The following is a 23592-nucleotide window of genomic DNA, read 5'->3' as shown; positions in this document are numbered from 1 at the left end:
CGTAGTATACCGTTAGCAGAGCCTGTTCTGTTGATGGTGCGAATGGAATGGTCTAAAGGTTTGGTGATTCTCGTGTACGACTGTGATGGTGTTACCCTAACGCATGACGTTCCTCCACGGCAGACCGTCAATGCACAGTGCCACTGTTCGCTTTTTGAGCATCACCTGCGACCTGCTTTGCGAAAGAAGCGGCGAAACTTTCTACGGAACCCACCCATCATTTTGCACGACAATGCGCGGGCACATACAGCGCAGGCTGTGACTGCTCTGTTCGGTCGATGGGACTGGGAAGTACTGTACCATCCACCATACTCCCCGGACTTAAGTCCTTTCCGAAGAAGAAGCAAGCACTTCGTGGCATTCGCTTCAGAACTGTTCCAGAGATTCGACAGCCAGTAGACCGCTCCATTCACGCCATCAACAGAACAGGCTCTGCTAACGGTATACTACGCTTTCCACATCGCTGGCAACGGGTTCTACACAACGCTGGGGACTACTTTGAAGGACAGTAACAGGTGAAAACATGTAACTCTTTTGTATAGATTGTGAATAAATAGTTTCCACTATTTAAGTTCCAACCCTCGTATAACAGATGCTGGAAGTGATCTCCTTGAACACAGTTGCATACGTTTCTGTGTGTTCTTGAAGACTTTGTGCAGAACATCGGGAGTGATGTTCCGAATGTGACGTGTCAGTGCAGCTTGGAGTTCTTGTGTTGTGTGCAGATTGCCTTCATAGGCCTTTCCATTCAACGTACCCCATGAAAAGTAATCCGCTGGAGCCAAGACGGGTGAACGTGGAGGCCAGAGTCCTCGAGAGATCATGCGGTCACCGAAGATGTCCTTTAAAAAGTTCATCGCCTTGTGGGCGGTATGTGCAGTCGCCACATCCTGTCGGAACCAGGTATTCTCAGTTTCGTCCTCATTCAGTTCACCTAGGAAGGGCTCCAGAATGCAAGTGCAGTACCATTTTGCATTTATTATATCCTGAAAGAAGATCGGCCCAGTGATGCGTTTACGAGTTAGGGCACACCAAATACCGTGTAGTGGGGACACCCTAAATTCGTGCGAATTCTCCGTAGTCCACTCACATCTATTCTGGCTATTCACGTAACTGAAGAGGTGAAGCCATGCTTCATCCTTGAAAAACGTTGTGTCAAGACTCCCCTCATCATTGTCCCGCAGGAAGGACTGAAACCAGTTGCGAAAGTTCACAGGCGCCGTGCGATCGGTGTGTCTCAGTCCATGCACGGCTGACATTTTTACTGATACAAGGACAGTGACGCCCAGAGAATCGTGAGTGGAACACACGGGCACGTGAGTCTGCTGAGCTAGTTGACTAACCGATTACTTTGGACTTTGCACCATCATGTCTTGCACGTCCGCCACCTTCTCTACGGATGTGGATGTTGGTGGCGTGCCTGATTTTGGAGCATTATGAACGTTTCCGTTTTTCCGAAACTTGGTGATGAGGTTCCATACAGCATTGAGGTTGGTCATCTTCACTCCTGGGAACTTTGCTGCGAATGCAGCTTCTACTGCTGTGATAAACTTCTCTCCATTGCGGAACACTCTTTGCTCAATCATCAGCATGGTGACATGGATCACAATGGTGTCACACATGACGTTGGTCTTCAATCATACCGTACCTGCAAACAAATACAAATACCTGGTCAAATATGGTTCAGGTAAGGTTGAAATATGTTAAACAATGGAAAATGTTGTATTATTAATTGACAATCACAGCAGTCATTACTTAGCACACCACAACATGGCACTGCTTAGTTACTTCCTGAACACCAGGTATGAGATGAAATGTAACCATTTGCCTAAGGAACTTGCACATATAAGGACGGTGTTCAGAGACAATGGATACTAGACCCGGCAAATTAACAGGACCCTCTCCACTAGAGCCAGGAACCGGGAAGTGGATAAAGAGGAGAATGCGCCAACCAAATCCCTAGGTTGTCTTCCCTTCGTTGGAAATATCTCCTTTTAAAATGGCGAGGATTCTTAATAATTTTCGTGTGAAAGTGGTTCTTCGTCCATCTTCTAACATTTCTGATCTGCTGGGATCAGTGAAGGATGATTTGTTACTGCGGAAGGCGGGAATTTATAAAATACGGTGTCAATGTGGTGTGGCCTATATAGGACAGACAATGCGTACAGTGGAAGAGCGTTCTACGGAACATCAGAGTTGTCTAATTCAGCCCAGAAAGTCTACAGTTGCGGAACATTGTATTTCCAACGGACATTCAATGGAGTATGACAAAACTTCGATTTTGGCCACAGCAACAGCCTTTTGGGACTCCATGATCAAAGAATCTGTTGAAATACGCATCGCAGGAAATCTGATGAACCGTGACAGTGGTTGCCAATTGAATAAAGTGTGAAATGCCGTCATCTCCGAAAGTTGCTCAAGACGAAGAAGCCAGAAGACTACGATAGCTGCGGCCAGAGACAATACCGACGGCAGCTGAGTCTAGCAGTTCCAACAGCGAGGGCACTCCCACTGGGCGGTGTGGTCCTTCTGTCTCCGTGACTGCAATGCATGTGCAGCAGTACCATCAGAGCACTATATAAGCTGGAGCAGAGAACCTCTTCGTCTTCCCATCCTCGCCCATCCCCACCTCCTCCATCTTCACACCCTCCATACCCTTTCCCAAGGTGGCTTCCGCTAACTCCCCCTCCCTGATGATGTCCTTTGTTCCGTCCATCTGCCCCTCCTACTAGCTCTGACTCTCCCCTCCCCTTCCCCCCTTTCTCCCCCAGGGCTCCCTGTCTCCCTACTCACCTTCCTTTTCCCCCTCCTCTCTCTCTCTCCCACGTCTCCCACCTTGACCCCTCTCTTCTCCCCCCTGCTTTCCCTTCTTTCTCCCACTGGCTCCAGCCCCCCCTTCTCGCCCTCCTAGCTCTCCCTTTGTCCTGGAGGCAGCCCCCCCCCCCCCTTCGTAAGTGCGAGTGCTTCGCCGATGGTCGTCGCCAGTGTTTTCCGTGCGTCAGTGTCTCTCCGTTCGTGTAGTGTCTTCGTCAGTGTTTTCTACTACGTTCGTGTCTCCACATGGACGTCTTCATCTGTTTTCAACTGGTGCCACTCTTCATTACAGTGTCTTCAGTCGAACGACTTCTGATTTCTAGTGCAGTGTTCATCTTGCGTTTTTCATTTTTTCTATGCCTTCCGTGTATTTATGTTGTGCCTTTTGGCCGAAGAGCGGTGTATGTATGTCGCTGCCAGCCTGCCTCAGCTGAGGCATGAAATCACAATAAAAGAAAGAAAAAAACCTCTTCGTTAGTCCTCGTTTGGCTCACTTGAAGATGGCTGGCAGTTGTCCAGCCGAAATATCGTGGAATGAAGTTTACGACGACCGGCTACAATCCCAAAATCTCTTTGAACAAATTACATCCAGTATTCAAAATGGGAGCTTACAACAATGCCGCTAATCACAGTTCTGCTGTGGTCCTACTCTCCGCAATCCTAAATCAGAAGTAGGTACGTCCATGGTACGCGTAATATCCCACATGCTATCCACAGACTTTTTATATTATGAGTCAGAGATAATCTCTTTGTCTATCGCAGTGGGACTGAGTCTTTGAGCCATATATCACTCGCGTGGTTACGCATAAATACTTGCGCTAAAAGAGAAAAAAAATGACAGAGGAAGGGTAATACTACAATTGCACCACAATAACGTTGACCGGTGGTGTCCCGTGTCCGAAGATTTGGGGGTGAGTACGCCCACACAACTTAATGCCCCCTCATACTGTAACACTTTGGACTACCAAAATGATCAGGTTCGACAACATTCCCGGGTGCATTACTTATTCCCGCATCGTGCCATGTGACGGTACGACGAGAATCACTACTCAGACTGACTCTGTTCTGATCCAAGGAGAGTACGTGAGTCGATTCCTCGTTGGTCCAGTTCCTATGTTGTTGGCACCATCGTGAACAGTACCGCCGATGTGAGGTTGCCAATGCAACACTACCGATTGGCCGTCGGGCATGGAGACCACCTTCAAGGATTCTCCGTGCCACAGCGGAGTGTCTTGCAGTTTGTTCAATGTGGTCGTAGTCGTAGCCGCACCCTGACGTGTGTCCTTTCCTGCCTGTTGCACAATGTGGCGGTCATCTGCTGCTGCAATTGACCGTAGTCGAACACCCCCTGTCCTTCGGGCAGCAGTGCCTGTGGACTGTTCCAGCAAGACAGTGAGACACCCAACGCGTCCAGAATTACGACAGACTGGCTCCAGGAACGCTCTTCTGAGTTTAAACACTTCCGATGGGCTCCAAAGCCCCCAGACATGAACATCATTGAGCACATCTGGGATGCCTTGCAACGTGCTGTTCAGAAGAGGTATCCACCCCCTCGTACTCTGACGGACTTATGGACATCCCTGCAAGATTCACGGTGTCAATTCCTGTCACTACTTCAGACGTTAATCGAGTGCATGCCACGTCGTGTTGCGGCACTTTTACGTCTCGCAATGTCCCTACACGATATTGTTGTTGTTGTGGTCTTCAGTCCTGAGGCTGGTTTGATGCAGCTCTCCATGCTACTCTATCCTGTGCAAGCTTCTTCACCTCCCAGTACCTACTGCAACCTACATCCTTCTGAATCTGTTTAGTGTATTCATCTCTTGGTCTCCCTCTACGATTTTTACCCTCCACACTGCCCCCCTGTACTAAATTGGTGATCCCTTGATGCCTCAGAACATGTCCTACCAACCGATCCCTTCTTCTAGTCAAGTTGTGCCACAAACTCGTCTTACCCGCAAGTCTGTTCAATACCTCCTCATTAGTTATGTGATCTACCCATCTAATCTTCAGCATTTTTCTGTAGCACCACATTTCGAAAGCTTCTATTCTCTTCTTGTCTAAACTATTTATCGTCCACGTTTCACTTCCATACAGGGCTACACTCCATACAAATACTTTCAGAAACGACTTCCTGACACTTAAATCTATACTCGATGTTAACAAATTTCTCTTCTTCAGAAACGCTTTCCTTGCCATTGACAGTCTACATTTTATATCCTCTCTAGTTCGACCATCATCAGTTATTTTGCTCCCCAAATAGCAAAAGTCCTTTACTACTTTAAGTGTCTCATTTCCTAATCTAATTCCCTCAGCATCACCCGATTTAATTCGACTACATTCCATTATCCTCGTTTTGCTTTTGTTGATGTTCATCTTATATCCTCCTTTAAGGACACTATCCTTTCCGTTCAACTGCTCTTCCAAGTCCTTTGCTGTCTCTAACAGAATTACAGTGTCATCGGCAAACCTCAAAGTTTTTATTTCTTCTCCGTGGATTTTAATACCTACTCCGAACTTTTCTTTTGTTGCCTTTACTGCTTGCTCAATATACAGATTGAATAGCATCGGGGAGAGGCTACAACCCTGTCTCACTCCCTTCCCAACCACTGCTTCCCTTTCATGCCCCTCGACTCTTATAACTGCCATCTGGTTTCTGTACAAATTGGAAATAGCCTTTCGCTCCCTGTATTTTTCCCCTGCCACCTTCAGAATTTGAAAGAGAGCATTCCAGTCAACATTGTCAAAAGCTATCTCTAAGTCTACAAGTGCTAGAAACGTAGGTTTGTCTTTCCTTAATCTTTCTTCTAAGATAAGTCGTCGGGTCAGTATTGCCGCAAGCGTTCCAACATTTCTACGGAATCCAAACTGATCTTCCCCGAGGTCGGCTTCTACCAGTTTTTCCATTTGTCTGTAAAGAATTCGCGTTAGTATTTTGCAGCTGTGACTTATAAAACTGATAGTTCGGTAATTTTCACATCTGTCACCACCTGCTATCGTTGGGATTGGAATTATTATATTCTTCTTGAAATCTGAGGGAATTTCGCCTGTCTCATACATCTTGCTCACCAGATGGTATAGTTTTGTCAGGACTGGCTCTCCCACGGCTGTCAGTAGTTCGAATGGTATATTGTCTACTCCTGGGGCCTTGTTTCGACTTAGGTCTTTCAGTGCTGTCAAACTCTTCACGCAGTATCATATCTCCCATTTCAGCTTCATCTACCTCCTCTTCCATTTCCATAATATTGTCCTCAAGAACATCGCCCTCTATATACTCCTTGCACCTTTCTGCTTTCCTTTCTTTGCTTAGAACTGGGTTTCCATCTGAGGATATACACGATATTAGGAAGGTGTATTCTTTGGTTCTTCAGTGTATTTTGGTAGCAGGGAAGAGTTTCATGTTGTCGTTGGAGGTTGGAGAAGACGCGTGCGCTATGTTCGGAGGCAATTTTTGTTGGAGAGAATTCACGTCATTGAGCCACAGTGGTTCGTAATTTACCGTTTGACGATTGGCAGCGTTTCAGTGGCAAGGAATACACAGGGCGGAAGTGCGCGCCGCATGATAGACACTGGCTGGGAGGAGACGAAGGTGTGCGCATGGGAGAAGCACTTGCAGGTGGGAGGCGAGACTGTCCCAATGTACCTGGCGTAGCATCGCGGTAGAGGGTGCCGCATCTTGGGTGTCCTGCTCAGGTGCAGACGATTCGTCACCGTGTAGCTCGGCGCATCCCAGTCTTATACTGAGCGTGTGTAATTGTAAGCACCAGTGGAATGCTTCAACTGGTTTCACATTTGTGGAACCCAGGACGATCGCCTGTCTCATCTACTTTGCACTAGTAATGAATGTCTGATCTTCTAGATTTTAGCCACCACATTCTAGTCGCTGTTCTAATTTTTTTTTCTTTATTGTGATTTCATTCCCCTGCCCCATATGGGCAGGGGAGGGCTGTCAGCAGCACAATCCGCCGCTCTTCAGCCGAGTGACATGACAATTAAAACAAGAATAAAATAATACATACATAAGGAGGTAAAAAAGGGGGAACATAAAACAGAGTAAGGCGGGAAAATGGAGGTAAAAATACACTGATATGTAGACGTTCATTGGGGACAGTTAAAAAAACACACCAGAAAGTGAAAAAACACAGTTGGCGATTCGTAAAACACAGAGAAGTCACTGGATGCGCAGGCACAGGATAAAAGTCGGCCACAGTATTAAAAACACTCCGAAACAACACACTTAAAACCCACTTGGAGCACACACGACGAAGAAGAAAACTACCAGGTGGGACCTGCCGAGGGAAAGGTCAGAGAGGATGGAAAAGGAGGGGAGAGCATGGGGCAGCTGGGGAAGCGGCGGGATGAAGAGAGGAGGGGCAACCGTGGGTTCACGAAGAGGCAGGAGACACATGGGGCGGGAGAGGAAAAGGGAAGACAGGGCAGGAGGGAGCGCAGAGACACTGAAAGAAGGCACAAGAGATGGAGGGGGAGTAGGAGGGGAAATCCGCTCAGAAGGAGGTAGGGGGAGGAGAGGGAGCCCTGAGGAGGAGGCAGGAAGAGGGGGTTAGAGTTGGTAGGAAGGGTAGATGTCAGGGCGAAGCTCATCATCCGGGAGTGGTAGACGGTGGAAGTTGTGTTGGGAAAGGAGATGGAGGGTGTGGAGATGGAGAGAGGGAGGGACACAACGGTAAAGGCGCGGCAACTGGTTGGGAGTGGAGAGGAAGGGAGACACCAGGGGGTGAGGGGGATCAAGGCGACGGACAATATATAGTGTGCGGATGTGTTCAAGGAAAAGGAGAAGGTGGGGGAAGGGACTGTTCTAATCAAGCATTATGGAATTTAAAATTTGTGAGTTAGCACCGAACATCGGGAGAGAGTAAATTCTTAAAAGAGCAAGAAGTAATAACTGATAGGGAAGTGACATAGCTTTCCATTAAATCGTTATGCAGGGTCGTCCATTGATCTTGACCGGGCTAAATATCTCACGAAATAAGCGTCAAACGAAAAAACTGCAAAGAACGAAACCTGCCTAGCTTGAAGGGGAAAACCAGATAGCGCTATGGTTCGCCCACTAGATGGCGCTGCCATAAGTAAAACGGATATCAACTGCGTTTTTTAAAAACAGGAACCCCCATTTTTTATTACATATTCGTGTAGTACGTAAAGAAATATGAACGTTTTAGTTGGACCACTTTTTTCGCTTTGTGACAGATGTCGCTGTAATAGTCACAAACATATGGCTCACAATTTTAGACGAACAGTTGGTAACAGGTAAGTTTTTTAAATTAAAATACAGAACGTAGGTACGTTTGAACATTTTATTTCAGTTGTTCCAATGTGATACATGTACCATTGTGAACTTATCATTTCTGAGAATGCATGCTGTTACAGCGTGATTACCTGTAAATACCACATTAATGCAATAAATGCTCAAAATGATGTCCGTCAACCTCAATGCATTTGGCAATACGTGTAACGACATTCCTCTCAACAGCGAGTAGTTCGCCTTCCGTAATGTTCGCACATGCATTGACAATGCGCTGACGCAAATTGTCAGGCGTTGTCGGTGGATCACGATAGCAAATATCCTTCAACTTTCCCCACAGAAAGAATTCCTGGGACGTCAGATGCGGTGAACGTGCGGGCCATGGTATGGTGCTTCGGCGACCAATCCACCTGTCATGAAACATGCTATTCAATACCGCTTCAACCGCACGCGAGCTATGTGCCGGACATCCATCATGTTGGAAGTAAATCGCCATTCTGTCATGCGGTGAAACATCTTGTAGTAACATCGGTAGAACATTACGTAGGATATCAGCATACATTGCACCATTTAGATTGCCATCGATAAAATAGGGGCCAATTATCCTTCCTCCCATTATACCGCACCATACATTAACCCGCCAAGGTCGCTGATGTTCCACTTGTCGCAGCCATCCTGGATTTTCAGTCGCCCAGTGGTGCATATTATGCCGGTTTACGTTGCCGCTGTTGGTGAATGACGCTTCGTTGCTAAATAGAAGCCGGCCGCGGTGGCCGTGCGGTTCTGGCGCTGCAGTCCGGAACCGCGAGACCGCTACGGTCGCAGGTTCGAATCCTGCCTCGGGCATGGGTGTGTGTGATGTCCTTAGGTTAGTTAGGTTTAAGTAGTTCTAAGTTCTAGGGGACTTATGACCTAAGATGTTGAGTCCCATAGTGCTCAGAGCCATTTGAACCATTATTTGCTAAATAGAACGCGTGCAAAAAATCTGTCATCGTCCCGTAATTTCTCTTGTGCCCAGTGGCAGAACTGCAAACGACGTTCAAAGTCGTCGCCATGCAATTGCTGGTGCATAGAAATATGGTACGAGTGCAATCGATGTTGATGTAGCATTCTCAGCACCGACGTTTTTGAGATTCCCGATTCTCGCGCAATTTGTCTGCTACTGATGTGCGGATTAGCCGCGACAGCAGCTAAAACACCTACTTGGGCATCCTCATTTGTTAGAGGTCGTGGTTGACGTTTCACATGTGGCTGAATACTTCCTGTTTCCTTAAATAACGTAACAATCCAGCGAACGGTCCGGACACTTGGATGATGTCGTCCAGGATACCAAGCAGCATAGCACACGCCCGTTGGGGATTTTGATCCCAATAGCTATACATCAACGCGATATTGACCTTTTCCGCAATTTATAAACGGTCCGTTTTAACACGGGTAATGTATCACGAAGCAAATACCGTCCGCACTGGCGGAATGTTACGTGATACCACGTACTTATACGTTTGTGACTATTACAGCGCTATCTATCACAAAGCGAAAAACATGGTCCAACTAAAACATTCATATTTCTTTACGTACTACACGAATATGTAATAAAAATAGGGGTTCCTATTTTTAAAAAAACGCAGTTGATGTCCGTTTGACCTATGGCAGCGCCATCTAGCGGGCCAACCATAGCGCCATCTGGTTTCCCCCTTCAAGCTAGACGAGTTTCGTTCTTTGTAGTTTTTTCGTTTGATGCTTATTTCGTGAGATATTTTGCCCGGTCACTAGCAATGGACCACCGTGTATAAATTATGATAGAGCTAATTATTACAGGTTTTGGTTATTCACTCATATGTTAATTTCATAAATGTGTTTATGAATAAATGTGAATGTGAGTTTAATGTGTGTTACTGTTCGACTTCTTCACGTACATCGAGCTGTAGGCTTCTGATCTACAGCGTGATTATAATTAAAGTTGAACATTCAAAACGCTGTGGAAATAACACCACTGGTCGGAATGACGTCAAATTGCAACGGAATATTATCGGAGAAGGGGGAAAACGTATGGTAGAAGAAAAAAAAAAGTGTAAAAATTGATTGACAGATGACGCTGTATGTGTCAGAGTACGTAAATGGAAACACCTGTCATGCACACGACTCATTCAAGTTGGTATAAACACGCCAGGTACACGGCTTTTCCTCCATTTGCGTCTGCGACGTTCACCATGGTTATCTCAATGCAGAATCGGGCTCTGTTTGTAAAGCTGTATTACTAGAATGATGACTGTGCACACGTCGCTCTGCAGAAATACCGGACACTGAAGGATTTGAAAAAAGGCGTTGGTCCGATGACTGCCGTGGGTAGGGAGAAAATGACTCGGAAATTCGAAAAGACGGGTTCGTTTGGTGTGCAGCCTGGCAGAGGGAGGAAACGAATTGATTCGACGTCTGTGGAAGTAACGGCCGCAGCAATGCAGGAGGAGACGAGTGGTGGTGTGCAAACGTGTAGTGCACGGAGAATTGCCCGAACATTGGACATACCTGTGAGCACGGTGCGTAAAATCCTACGGAACATCCTTCTTTGCTATCCATTCAAAATTACCCATGTGCACGAGTTGCGGACAGACGAAGCCTACTTTCATCTGACAGGACATGTCAATACATAGAATTGTCGAATATGGGCAACGGAAAATCCACACGCAAATCAACCACTACCATCCTGAAAAGGTGACTGTGTGGTGCGGGTTTACAGCTTCATTTATCATAGGGCCATATTTTTTTCGAACAGACAGGTATATATATATATATATTGCAAGATGGCGCACCTTCGCATATGGCAAGTGAAGTGTTGGCAGAAGAGCCAACATCGTGTTGCTAGAGGAAGCCGAAATGCACGCGTTTAATTACACGCTGACTGGCGTGAGGTCTGGAACAGGACAAGGTCTTGAGAATTGCAAATAAAGTACGTAGATGATGTAATACTTAACTTTAATCCATAATTGGTGTACATTGCTCTTGACGGTACAGGTTTTATAATAAGCTCAATATAACTGGCAATGGCGCCTTGCTAGGTCGTAGCAAATGACGTAGCTGAAGGCTATGCTAACTATCGTCTCGGCAAATGAGAGCGTAATTTGTCAGTGAAGCATTCCTATGAACGTCGGCTGTACAACTGGGGCGAGTGCTAGGAAGTCTCTCTACACCTGCCGTGTGGTGGCGCTCGGTCTGCAATCACTGACAGTGGCGACACGCGGGTCCGACGTATACTAATGGACCGTCGCCGATTTAAAGGCTACCACCTAGCAAGTGTGGTGTCTGGCGGTGACACCACTGCAAGTCTAGTTAAGCAGCTGCTGAAACGCCATTTCGGAAACGCTGGAATTATCAGCCGCCATGCCCCTACAGCCTGGCCGTCCCGATCACCTGATCTTGATCCATGTGATCTTAATCCTCGTGACTTCTGGCTGTGGTGCTATCAGAAAGATGTGTTCAGTGCTCCGATTGCAAAGTTAGCTGCACTGAAGGCAAGCATTGCGCAACATATTCTGAAGGTGACCCCGGAAACACTTCGATCAGTTGTGGAACATGCTGTTTCTCGATTTCATCTTGTTGCAGAAAACGATGGACAGCGTACTGAACATGTTTTGCGCCAGTCACACGGAAATTAACAATACGATTTAATTTTGGTTGATGCTTTTTATACTGTTTTTGGCCTCAGGACAATTAAAAACCGATCTTTCCCATCCGATGTGATATGGCCTTGCCATGGTGGATGGGCTTACGTAACTAACAGCATCACACCTGTACACCCATGCACACTGAGTAGTACAGTTTGTTTAACGTCAAACGTACACCTTAGGCATTGTTGTATGATTCGTTTGTCATTTGTAGTCGACCACTATTAAATTTTGATGCTTACAGCGCCATCTGTTGCTACATTTTGCAACTATTTATTTTTCTTCTGTCAAACGTTTTCCCGCTTCTCCGATAATATTCCGTTGCAATTTGACGTCATTCTGACCAGTGGTGTTATTTTTGCAGCGGTCTGAAAGTTTAATTTTAGTTATAATCATCCTGTATATACTGTAAGATATCTGCAATCATCTTAAAATAATCATCGATACAATACTCCAACCAGGTAGCGTTAGAATGAGATATTTGTTTCGCAAATTCCCCATTTTAGCTATATCTATGGCCATAATTTTCATAATATCCATTTAACTTCATGCACAACCATTTAGGGACCAGTTCTTAAAAATGCAGTTTTGGAGGGTTCAGGGAAATTCATCGTCACAGGGTTTTTCACATTATCAAGTTAAGTATTGTTTGCTGCCTCAGAATGTGTCCTTGATCAGTTCTCGCCCATTTTTCTGCAGGTTTCGAAAGCGGGCGAGAGAACTTAAAGGCGGGGGACGAGTGTTTCGGATGAGCGGTTGTCACCGCTACCAAAGAAGATCCGAACCGCTCCAGCATGGTCACGGAGTTCTCGTCGGTGTTTAGTGTTTTCTCCAGCAAACAGGGGGACCGTCTGGAGGCTGGAGAAGGATGCGCTCACAGTCAGCTGCCGACAGTCGAAGAGTTCTACTCCAGTAAGTGTCCCTCAGTTTAACTACGTGCTCGCTGGGCAAGGTGCAGTGTTCAGACAACGTTGTGCTCCATCGTCATTAACTGCATAGTCTGCTTGCTGTTTTTAAGTCGAAAATCATCTTTCTCGACTTTTTTTTGGTTACTGGAATGTAAACGTACCTTCTGTCTAGTCCAGCGGTGTTGCCAAACGCCAACGCACAATGTAGTTTGTGTACGTTCTTCCGTCTACCAATGTGCCTCTGAGGATCATTTCAAGGTCATCCCCCACTATCACTTTACGGCGAGACGCTACAATGTCGCTACTCTATTAGAAATCTGACTACTAAAGCAAGTAGTAACATTTCCATGGTAATACTCGTACTAGACCCTGATGTAGTAAAACAGCACATTGTCATAGGCACAGTCATGAACCAATAATCATTTTTAACATTATCTGACAGAAACTGAATAAAAAATTAACTAAGTATCTGACAAAGAAAGTTTCTTTTTGATCGACGTTTGTAAGCAGTGTTGTTGTTTACTACGTATGAACACTGCAAGATGTCAGTTAACAGTCATAAAACAACACCCAGGAAACTTATAATTCTAGGGGAAATCCCTAGTCAACAAACAGATTTACAATCAAACAGGACAAGCGACTGCAACGCCAGTTACTTCAATCAATAATAAGAGAATGGTCGTTGAGTTTTGCCACTGTACACGACGATAACGCCTCGTTGTATTGAGAACAACAAGCTTAGGTGTGCACGTAGCTATATTTATTATCAGTGGGTTGCCAAGCCATGGAAAAGCTGTAGGACACTTTAAACGATCATGAAATCTAACGCAGGACAGAGTTCAACATATGTTTATTTGCTCTAATGACTGATATAAATAACAATAAAATTACCAAATAACGAAGTTCTCTAAAAATAAAATCAAGCTAACACTGTTGGGAGGCACCAAAAAATATGGAAGACTACATAAAGCACAAAAAGATCTGCACAACCCAGGCACTTAGGTAGCTCAGTACCCTACCGCCTTCACGGGACTACCATGCTGTGGGTCCAGCTCAGTACCCTACCGCCTTCACGGGACTACCATGCTGTTGGTCCAGCTCAGTACCCTACCGCCTTCACGGGACTACCATGCTGTTGGTCCAGCTCAGTACCCTACCGCCTTCACGGGACTACCATGCTGTGGGTCCAGCTCAGTACCCTACCGCCTTCACAGGACTACCATGCTGTGGGTCCAGCTCAGTACCCTACCGTCTTCACGGGACTACCATGCTGTGGGTCCAGCTCAGTACCCTACCGCCTTCACAGGACTACCATGCTGTGGGTCCAGCTCAGTACCCTACCGTCTTCACGGGACTACCATGCTGTGGGTCCAGCTCAGTACCCTACCACCTTCACGGGACTACCATGCTGTGGGTCCAGCTCAGTACCCTACCACCTTCACGGGACTACCATGCTGTGGGTCCAGCTCAGTACCCTACCGCCTTCACGGGACTACCATGCTGTGGGTCCAGCTCAGTACCCTACCGCCTTCACGGGACTACCATGCTGTGAGTCCAGCTCAGTACCCTACCGCCTTCACGGGACTACCATGCTGTGGGTCCAGCTCAGTACCCTACCGCCTTCACGGGACTACCATGCTGTGGGTCCAGCTCAGTACCCTACCGCCTTCACGGGACTACCATGCTGTGGGTCCAGCCACTTTTCCATCTCCCGAGGTCCTAATGGGGGATTCCTTCAACCTGACTCACTGGGGGCGAGACACAGTCTCCCATATTCCCATTTTCCCGGACAGCAGCCTACACCACAACCAGCATGCTACGGCTGGAAACACGAGATGTCATCTAACGTAGCAGCAGGGACCACAGTAGGTGCTCACACGCCAATATATGCCCTGTCGGTGTATTACTGACAGATGTGAATAGCCTGTGATAAAGAATTTCTTGTGACTACAAGCTGCTTCTTCCACTGTCCCCACATGCATTTCTGGCAGAGAATCACCGCCGACAACAAGCCATCCTGGATACCCCATTATACAGTGAAACAAAAAAGACACTCCAGTTAGTAGCGTGTAGCGGCTGACAACTGTTGGATGGTCGCTGGAGCATGCGGACATGCTGCAATACAGCTCTCCAACGCATCCCACACGCGCTCCATGAGAATGGGCAGGCCAGCCCATTCACCGAACATCCTTTTGTTCCAGGTGTTCCTTCACCTGTACCGTCTGATGCTGCTGCGCACTTTCATCTATCAAAACGAAGTGAAGGCCGAATACACTCTTTAAAAGATGCACTTGGGGAAGCAGTATAGTGTGACACCTCGACCACAAAAACGATTGTGTTTGACAATGCTGGATGTACCTCCATAAGGCGGCAGGTGGAAACATGTTATGCACCAAAGGACATTGTCAAGCACTTTCGTAATGGTGGTCCAGGCGTTATGGTATGGGGAGACATAATGTTGCATGGGCATGCTGACCACCATATCTTTGAACACAATACACTCACTGGTCAGTCTTATTGTGAGTTTATGCTTTTTTTCCCTGAGTTCTTTCCAGGCTGAATTCGGCTCTGACTTCATTTTTATGGATGGCAATGCATGACAATTAAATACGTAGATGAAGGAGCTCCTGGAACTAGAGGATATTCGGCAGATGAAACGGCCTGCCTGTTCCTCGTACTGAACTCCCATTGAGCGCGTGTGGAGCGCATTGTGCAGACGCATTGCAGCGTATCCACCTCTACCGACGACCATCCAGCAGTTGTCATACACTCTGGTGGAGGGATGGAACACCTCACCACAACAACTCCTTACCAACCTTGTGACCAGCATGGGAGCGCGTTACAGAGCTTTCTCTGCCGTCCTTAGTACTGATATGACAACGGCCTTGCCGTAGTGGATACACCGCTTCCCGTCATTTCAGCGAAGTTACCCGCTGTCGGGCGTGGCCTGCACTTGCATGGGTGACCATCCGGGCCACCACGCGCTGTTGCCATTTTTCGGGGTGAACTCAGTCTCGTGATGCCAATTGAGGAGCTACTCGACCGAATAGTAGCGGCTCCGGTCAAAGAAAACCATTGTAAGGATCGGGAGAGCGGTGTGCTGGCCACACGCCCCTCCTATCCACATCCTCCGATAGGATGACACGGCGGTCGGATGGTTTCGATGGGCCACTTGTGGCCTGAAGACGAAGTGCTTAGTAATAATACATCCTGTTAAAAACCACGTCTCGCCTCTTGTAATGTCCACGGGACGACTTCAATACAATTATTGTTTCTGAATGAAAGGGTCATTTCTGTTGGTCTCGTTGCATATTTCTTTCATTTACCTCCAGTAATATACTGCAAGAGTTCTTCGTTTGTGTGGTCCAAGATTCATCGTGCTATATCACTCCACAATGGCAGATCACGTGCAGGTTTTGCACTCCAATCTACTTCCTCAGTCATTTATTAAATATTTATGTATATTTCTGTTGCCCTCTTTGTACACTAATTTCGTGATGTATATCATTTTGTTCAAAAAATGGTTCAAATGGCTCTGAGCACTATGCGACTTAACTTCTGAGGTCATCAGTCGCCTAGAACTTAGAACTAATTAAACTAACCTAAGGACATTACACACATCCATGCGCGAGCAGGGTTCGAAACTGCGACCGTAGTGGTCGCTTGGCTCCAGACTGTAGCGCCTAGAACCGCACGGCCACTCCGGTCAGCTATCATTTTGTTCAAATGGCTCTGAGCACTATGGGACTTAACATCTATGGTCATCAGTCCCCTAGAACTTAGAACTACTTAAACCTAAATAACCTAAGGACAGCAGACAACACCCAGTCATCACGAGGCAGAGAAAATCCCTAACCCCGCCGGGAATCGAACCCGGGAACCCGGGCGCGGGAAGCGAGAACGCTACCGTACGACCACGAGCTGCGGACGAGCTATCATTTTGTCTAATGACTCTAAGTAGTACAGATAAATAAATAAATCAGTTCTCAAGTAGCTTCTTCGCATTAAAAGTGATAAATACCCCATTCTGTACACCGAAATTTTCAGGTTTGAAGGGAAGTTTTGTTGTTGGCGACTGACTGCAGAATTGCTGTGGCAGATTTTATACAGTGTGTGCTTTTGTGTTCCAATAAATAACTTACACAGAGAATTTATTTACATGTTCAGCATTCTGTAATAGTTCATGCATATTCAGTTCGTTCGCACTGCATCACCTTTCAAATACTTTGGAGCAATATTATTTTAGTTAGCCATTTTCATATCGAAGTGCTGCGGTTGCAACAAGGGGCATGTGTCCAGTCGCACAGTGTTCATTTATAAGTTGGTCACTGCTACACTACTGTAATTCTTATAGGACCTTACGTGTTAGCTGTTCAATTACACAAGCTATGCATGCCACTCAGCGGTTGTGCAGCTTATTGTAAGTGTTGTGGCATTGCTTTTACGTATTATTAGACAATATTGTTACATTTTCTGCCACTATTTGGTGGTTATTTTTAAGTGAGGGTACAAGATATGTGGGCTTGGGAGGGAGGTGTTGCGTTTTTCGCACTGGGAAGACACACTTCCCGTGTAGCCTCTGGGTCCTGTTGGCGGCAGAAGGCAGTCCGTGACTCTCATTAGGAGAGGTGAGAGTCTCCAGGGAGGCGGGCAGTTCTCACGGAAGTGAAGCTGCGGCCTCATTCAGGCTGTTGTGAGAGTAGCCGGTGCCCGAGCAGTGGATGCCGTGACTGCCGTCCGCAGACAAAAACTGAGTTCGACATTTCTGCCTTTTCTGCAAAAAGAAAAAAAAAAATGAGATGATCGTGTGGCGTTGTTGGCTGGGAGGCCCCATTCAGTGGAGTTCGGTCGCCGTGTGCAAGTCTGACTTCAGGTGACGCCACATTGGGCGACTTGCGCTTCAGTGATGATGAGATGATGAGGACAGCACAACACCCACTCTCTGAGTGGAGAAAAATCCCCAACGCGGCCGGGGTCGAACCCGCGCCCGCTGCATGGTAGGCAAGCACGTAACCACTTATTCCGCACGAACATGAAAGTTCGAGACACCACTGTCTTGCCCTGCAAGCGTGAGCAAAGCGTTTGTTCTCACTCCAAAGTTTTGGTCACCCAATCGAACTGAGTCAACCCAACACTTTGCTTGATGCGAAGGGGATGATCCATCGTGAAGACATTGTTACAACTCAATACCAACCGTGAATTTGGTAATGCGTGTCTTGTACGCCAAGAGTGGGAAGATTTTGCTGTGATCCCTTCTTTTTTTTCATTGAATATGCCATATTATTGTCCATCATATCGGCAACAGCAATGGATCATCCCTTGCATGTGGTATTTTCAAAGTTAGACAGTTGAGGGTCGTGAACCAGGATTCTGGGCTACTCTGCTCTTTACAGCTGTACTGGGCGTTTCCTCTGAGGGATGCCACCTCGCCCTCTTCGGTGCATGGTAGCCGTTGTTCGGGAAATATAGTGCTTATAGAGAAGAACATGTTAAGTAGCAGATAAGATTCAGAGTTTGAAACTTACCTGCTAAATAGCATGTTCTTGGCAGTAAACACCTACGTTTCAACTGTTCAACTGTGTGTATTCTTACGGGACCAAACTGCTAAGGTCATCGATCCCTAGACTTCCACAGTATTTAAACTAGCTTACGCTAAGTACCCGTGGTCTAGGGGTAGCGTTTTTGATTCATAATCAAAACGTCTTCGGTCCCGGGTTCGATCCCCGCCACTGCCTAAATTTTGATAAATAATCAGCATTGGCGGCCGAAGACTTCCGGCATAAGAAGCCAGCCTCATTCTGCCAACGGCGTTGTCAAAGAGGGCGGAGGAGCGGATAGAGGTTCAGGGCACTCTCTTGTTGCCGGCCGAAGTGGCCGTGCGGTTAAAGGCGTTGCAGTCTGGAACCGCAGGACCCCTACGGTCGCAGGTTCGAATCCTACCTCGGGCATGGATGTTTGTGATGTCCTTAGGTTAGTTAGGTTTAACTAGTTCTAAGTTCTAGGGGACTAATGACCTCAGAAGTTGAGTCCCATAGTGCTCAGAGCCATTTTAACCAGCCACTCTCTTGTCCTAGGGGTGGGAAATTGCCCCTAAAGGCGGAAGAATCAGCAATGATCAACGACATGAGGATGAAGAAGGCAATGGAAGCCACTGCATTAAAGACTCGTAACGTGTATCCACAGGGCATGTGGCCTGTAATTGAAGAAGTGTCATGATGATCTCTCCATTGGCAAAAGATTCCGGAACAGTCCCCCATTCGGATCTCCGGGAGGGGACTGCCAAGGGGGAGGTTACCATGAGAAAAAGATTGAATAATCAACGAAAGGATAACGTTCTACGAGTCGGGGCGTGGAATGTCAGAAACTTGAACGTGGTAGGGAAACTAGAAAATCTGAAAAGGGAAATGCAAAGGCTCAATCTAGATATAGGAGGGGTCAGTGAAGTGAAGTGAAAGGAAGACAAGGATTTCTGGTCAGATGAGTATCGGGTAATATCAACAGCAGCAGAAAATGGTATAACAGGTGTAGGATTCGTTATGAATAGGAAGGTAGGGCAGAAGGTGTGTTACTGTGAACAGTTCAGTGACCAGGTTGTTCTAATCAGAATCGACAGCAGACCAACACCGACAACGATAGTTCAGGTATACATGCCGACGTCGCAAGCTGAAGATGAACAGATAGAGAAAGTGTATGAGGATACTGAAAGGGTAATGCAGTATGTAAAGGGGGACGAAAATCTAATAGTCATGGGCGACTGGAATGCAGATGTAGGGGAAGGAGTAGAAGAAAAGGTTACAGGAGAATATGGGCTTGGGACAAGGAATGAAAGAGGAGAAAGACTAATTGAGTTCTGTAACAACTTTCAGCTAGTAATAGCGAATACCCTGTTCAAGAATCACAAGAGGAGGAGGTATACTTGGAAAAGGCCGGGAGATACGGGAAGATTACAATTAGATTACATCATGGTCAGACAGAGATTCCGAAATCAGATACTGGACTGTAAGGCGTACCCAGGAGCAGATATAGACTCAGATCACAATGTAGTTGTGATGAAGAGTAGGCTGAAGTTCAAGACATTAGTTAGGAAGAATCAATACGCAAAGAAGTGGGATACGGAAGTACTAAGGAATGACGAGATACGTTTGAAGTTCTCTAACGCTATAGATACAGCAATAAGGAATAGCGCAGTAGGCAGTACAGTTGAAGAGGAATGGACATCTCTAAAAAGGGCCATCACAGAAGTTGGGAAGGAAAACATAGGTACAAAGAACGTAGCTGCGAAGAAACCATGGGTAACAGAAGAAATACTTCAGTTGATTGATGAAAGGAGGAGGTACAAACATGTTCCGGGAAAATCAGGAATACAGAAATACAAGTCGCTGAGGAATGAAATAAATAGGAAGTGCAGGGAAGCTAAGACGAAATGGCTGCAGGAAAAATGTGAAGACATCGAAAAAGATATGATTGTCGGAAGGACAGACTCAGCATACAGGAAAGTCAAAAACAACCTTTGGTGACATTAAAAGCAACGGTGGTAACATTAAGAGTGCAACGGGAATTCCACTGTTAATTGCAGAGGAGAGAGCAGATAGGTGGAAAGAATACATTGAAAGCCTCTATGAGGGTGAAGATTTGTCTGATGTGATAGAAGAAGAAAAAGGAATCGATTTAGACGAGATAGGGGATCCAGTATTAGAATCGGAATTTAAAAGAGCTTTGGAGGACTTACGGTCAACTAAGGCAGAAGGGATAGATAACATTCCATCAGAATTTCTAAAATCATTGGGGGGAAGTGGCAACAAAACGACTATTCACGTTGGTGTGTAGAATATATGAGTCTGGCAACTTACCATCTGACTTTCGGAAAAGCATCATCCACACAATTCCGAAGACGGCAAGAGCTGACAAGTGCGAGAATTTTCGCACAATCAGCTTAACAGCTCATGCATCGATGCTGCTTACAAGAATAATACACAGAAGAATGGAAAAGAAAATTGAGAATGCGCTAGGTGACGATCAGTTTGGCTTTAGGAAAAGTAAAGAGACGAGAGAGGCAATTCTGACGTTACGGCTAATAATGGAAGCAAGGATAAAGAAAAATCAAGACACTTTCATAGGATTTGTCGACCTGGAAAAAGCGTTCGACAATATAAAATGGTGCAAGCTGTTCGAGATTCTGAAAAAAGTAGGGGTAAGCTATAGGGAGAGACGGGTCATATACAATATGTACAACAACCAAGAGAGAATAATAAGAGTGGACGATCAAGAACGAAGTTCTCGTATTAAGAAGGGTGTAAGACAAGGCTGTAGCCTTTCGCCCCTACTCTTCAATCTGTACATCGAGGAAGCAATGATGGAAATAAAAGAAAGGTTCAGGAGTGGAATTAAAATGCAAGGTGAAAGGATATCAATGATACGATTCGCTGATGACATTGCTATCCTGAGTGAAAGTGAAGAAGAATTAAATGATCTGCTGAACGGAATGAACAGTCTAATGAGTACACAGTATGGTTTGAGAGTAAATCGGAGAAAGACGAAGGTAATGAGAAGTAGTAGAATTGAGAAGAGCGGGAAACTTAACATATGGATTGATGGTCACGAAGTCAATGAAGTTAAGGAATTCTGCTACCTAGGCAGTAAAATAACCAATGGCGGACGGAGCAAGGAGGACATCAAAAGCAGACTCGCTATGGCAAAAAAGGCATTTCTGGCCAAGAGAAGTCTACTAATATCAAATACCGGCCTTAATTTGAGGAAGAAATTTCTGCGGATGTACGTCTGGAGTACAGCATTGTATAGTAGTGAAACATGGACTGTGGGAAAACCGGAACAGAAGAGAATCGAAGCATTTGAGATGTGGTGCTATAGACGAATGTTGAAAATTAGGTGGACTGATAAGGTAAGGAATGAGGAGGTTCTATGCAGAATCGGAGAGGAAAGGAATATGTGGAAAACACTGATAAGGAGAAGGGACAGGATGATAGGACATCTGCTAAGACATGAGGGAATGACTTCCATGGTACTAGAGGGAGCTGTAGAGGGCAAAAAGTGTAGAGGAAGACAGAGATTAGAATACGTCAAGCAAATAGTTGAGGACGTAGGTTGCAAGTGCTACTCTGAGATGAAGAGGTTAGCACAGGAAAGGAATTCGTGGCGGGCCGCATCAAACCAGTCAGTAGACTGATGACAAAAAAAAAAAAAAGTGCTAAGAACAACACACACACCCATGCCTGAAGGAGGACTCGAATCTCCGGCGGGAGGGGCCACGCAATCCGTGACATGGCGCCTCTAACCGCGCAGCCACCAACGCTTTAGGTTATGCGAGGTCTGCTCAATAAATTCCGGAACTTTGTCCACAAAAATGTTCTACACTTGCCTTTTACTTCTTGCGCGTCGTCTCTTTGAAATACTGTCCTCCACAACTGATACACAGCTCCCAACGCCGTTTCCACTTCCGCAATCAGTCTTGGTACGCATCTTGCTGGATCGCGAGAAGCGCCGTCTGCGAATTTTCTTTTATTTCGTCCATCGTTGCAGATCTTCATACTTTCAACGGGGTTTTCAACTTTGGAAATAAAAGAAACGTCCGCAGGGGACAGGTCTTGAGAGTATGGAGGATGAAGCATCGTCTCGCCTCATTCCAGGCCCTCTCACATTTTCTCGCAGCCGTCTTAACACGTCCCGCTAGTACCATCGAACAACAATTTGTCACTGTAGCACGAATTCATAATGAATTAATCCTTCAAAGTCAAAGAAAACTATCAGCATGGCTTTGACATTTGACCTGACCTGACGAGCATCTTTCCGTCTTGGAGAATCTTTCCCGACCCATTGTGAAGACTGAAGCTTGGTCTCAACATCATAACCGTAGACTGATGTCTCATCGCCAGTTAGGATTCTCTTAAGGAGCATCTGGTTCTCATTTGCGCGATCCAAAAGCTCTTCTCAGATTTCTTGTCTTACTTAACTTGTGAGCCGTGGGACAAATATGGCGGCAACGTAGTGCATTCCAAGATTCTGTGTCGGGATTTCATGACACAATACAGCTGAAATGTTACATTCTTCTGCAATCTCTCGGATAGTCACGCGCACAGTTTCGTTGACATTCCTGAGACGAGTGTCGACGGTAGAGGTCGAAGGGCGTCCTGGACGAGGCTCATCTTTCATTTCCGTCCGGCCATTTTTAAACCATGTGATTCATTCGTAACACCGATTACGACCATCGCGATAGGCTTCCTGCATCATTTCGTGTGTGTCTGTAAAGGTTTTCTTGAGCTTCACGCAAAATTAAATACAAACGCGTTGGTCGTCTAACTCTCCCAACTCGAAATTCACATGGTAGTCCCGTGAAGGCGGTAGGGTACTGAGGTACCTAAGTGCCTCGGTTGTGGAGAAACAGAGATCCGAGGTATGGTAACGGCAGTGAGGTCAGTATCTTCGGTATGGCATTGACCAGCACAGACTGGACGTCGTACCACCGCCCACTGTTCAATGAAAATAGGATGTTTCCGAGGGGTTTAAATACCACTGTCCGGCATTGACCGTGTGGAAAAGGCCGCGGTTCTGAGGCACAGTGAAGTGTTTGGAACAGGGACCAGTGACCGAGACCCAGCTGTTGTCTCACAGCTGTGTGTCGAACAGCAGAAACTTCCTGAAGGTCGGTCAACGTTCCAGACTGCTGACTCGCAGTAGCTTGGCGGCGTGGGAGCACCTCACTGCTGCTCCATCAGCGGGTCAGCGACTCCAGCAGGCAGAGGAGCTGTGAATGTCGCAGAGCTGGTACTGGGCTGTGGCTCTGGACCATTACATTAGGAAGACGTGAACTGCAGGACAGAGTAACGGAAGTGAATGCGCAGTGCTTCAGATTAAACGACCATGGTATAATCTGGTTATCAGCTCCCATCTCTTATTGTTACACCTCACGCCTAAATATCAGCTCGCCTTC

At 46.3% G+C, this 23592-nt stretch overlaps 1 protein-coding gene across 3 annotated transcripts in view; it reads left to right on the top strand.

Annotated features, from left to right (window-relative positions):
* LOC126210372 (organic solute transporter subunit alpha-like) overlaps positions 1-23592 on the top strand; it is an 86072-nt gene that overhangs the window by 21124 nt on the left and 41356 nt on the right. For 2 of the 3 annotated variants that reach the window (XM_049939601.1, XM_049939600.1), the window contains exon 2: positions 12439-12651. In XM_049939601.1, the coding sequence (XP_049795558.1) occupies positions 12534-12651 (118 nt within the window). In that variant the 5' untranslated portion in view covers positions 12439-12533. Of the gene's footprint in view, positions 1-12438; positions 12652-23592 lie in introns of those variants that run through there. The other variant, XM_049939602.1, reaches the window with a different exon arrangement.

This window comes from Schistocerca nitens, chromosome 10 (assembly GCF_023898315.1).
Source record: "Schistocerca nitens isolate TAMUIC-IGC-003100 chromosome 10, iqSchNite1.1, whole genome shotgun sequence".
Lineage (NCBI taxonomy): Eukaryota > Metazoa > Arthropoda > Insecta > Orthoptera > Acrididae > Schistocerca > Schistocerca nitens.
Note: the sequence above shows the minus strand (reverse complement) of the source record. Positions and strands in the feature narration are given on the sequence as shown.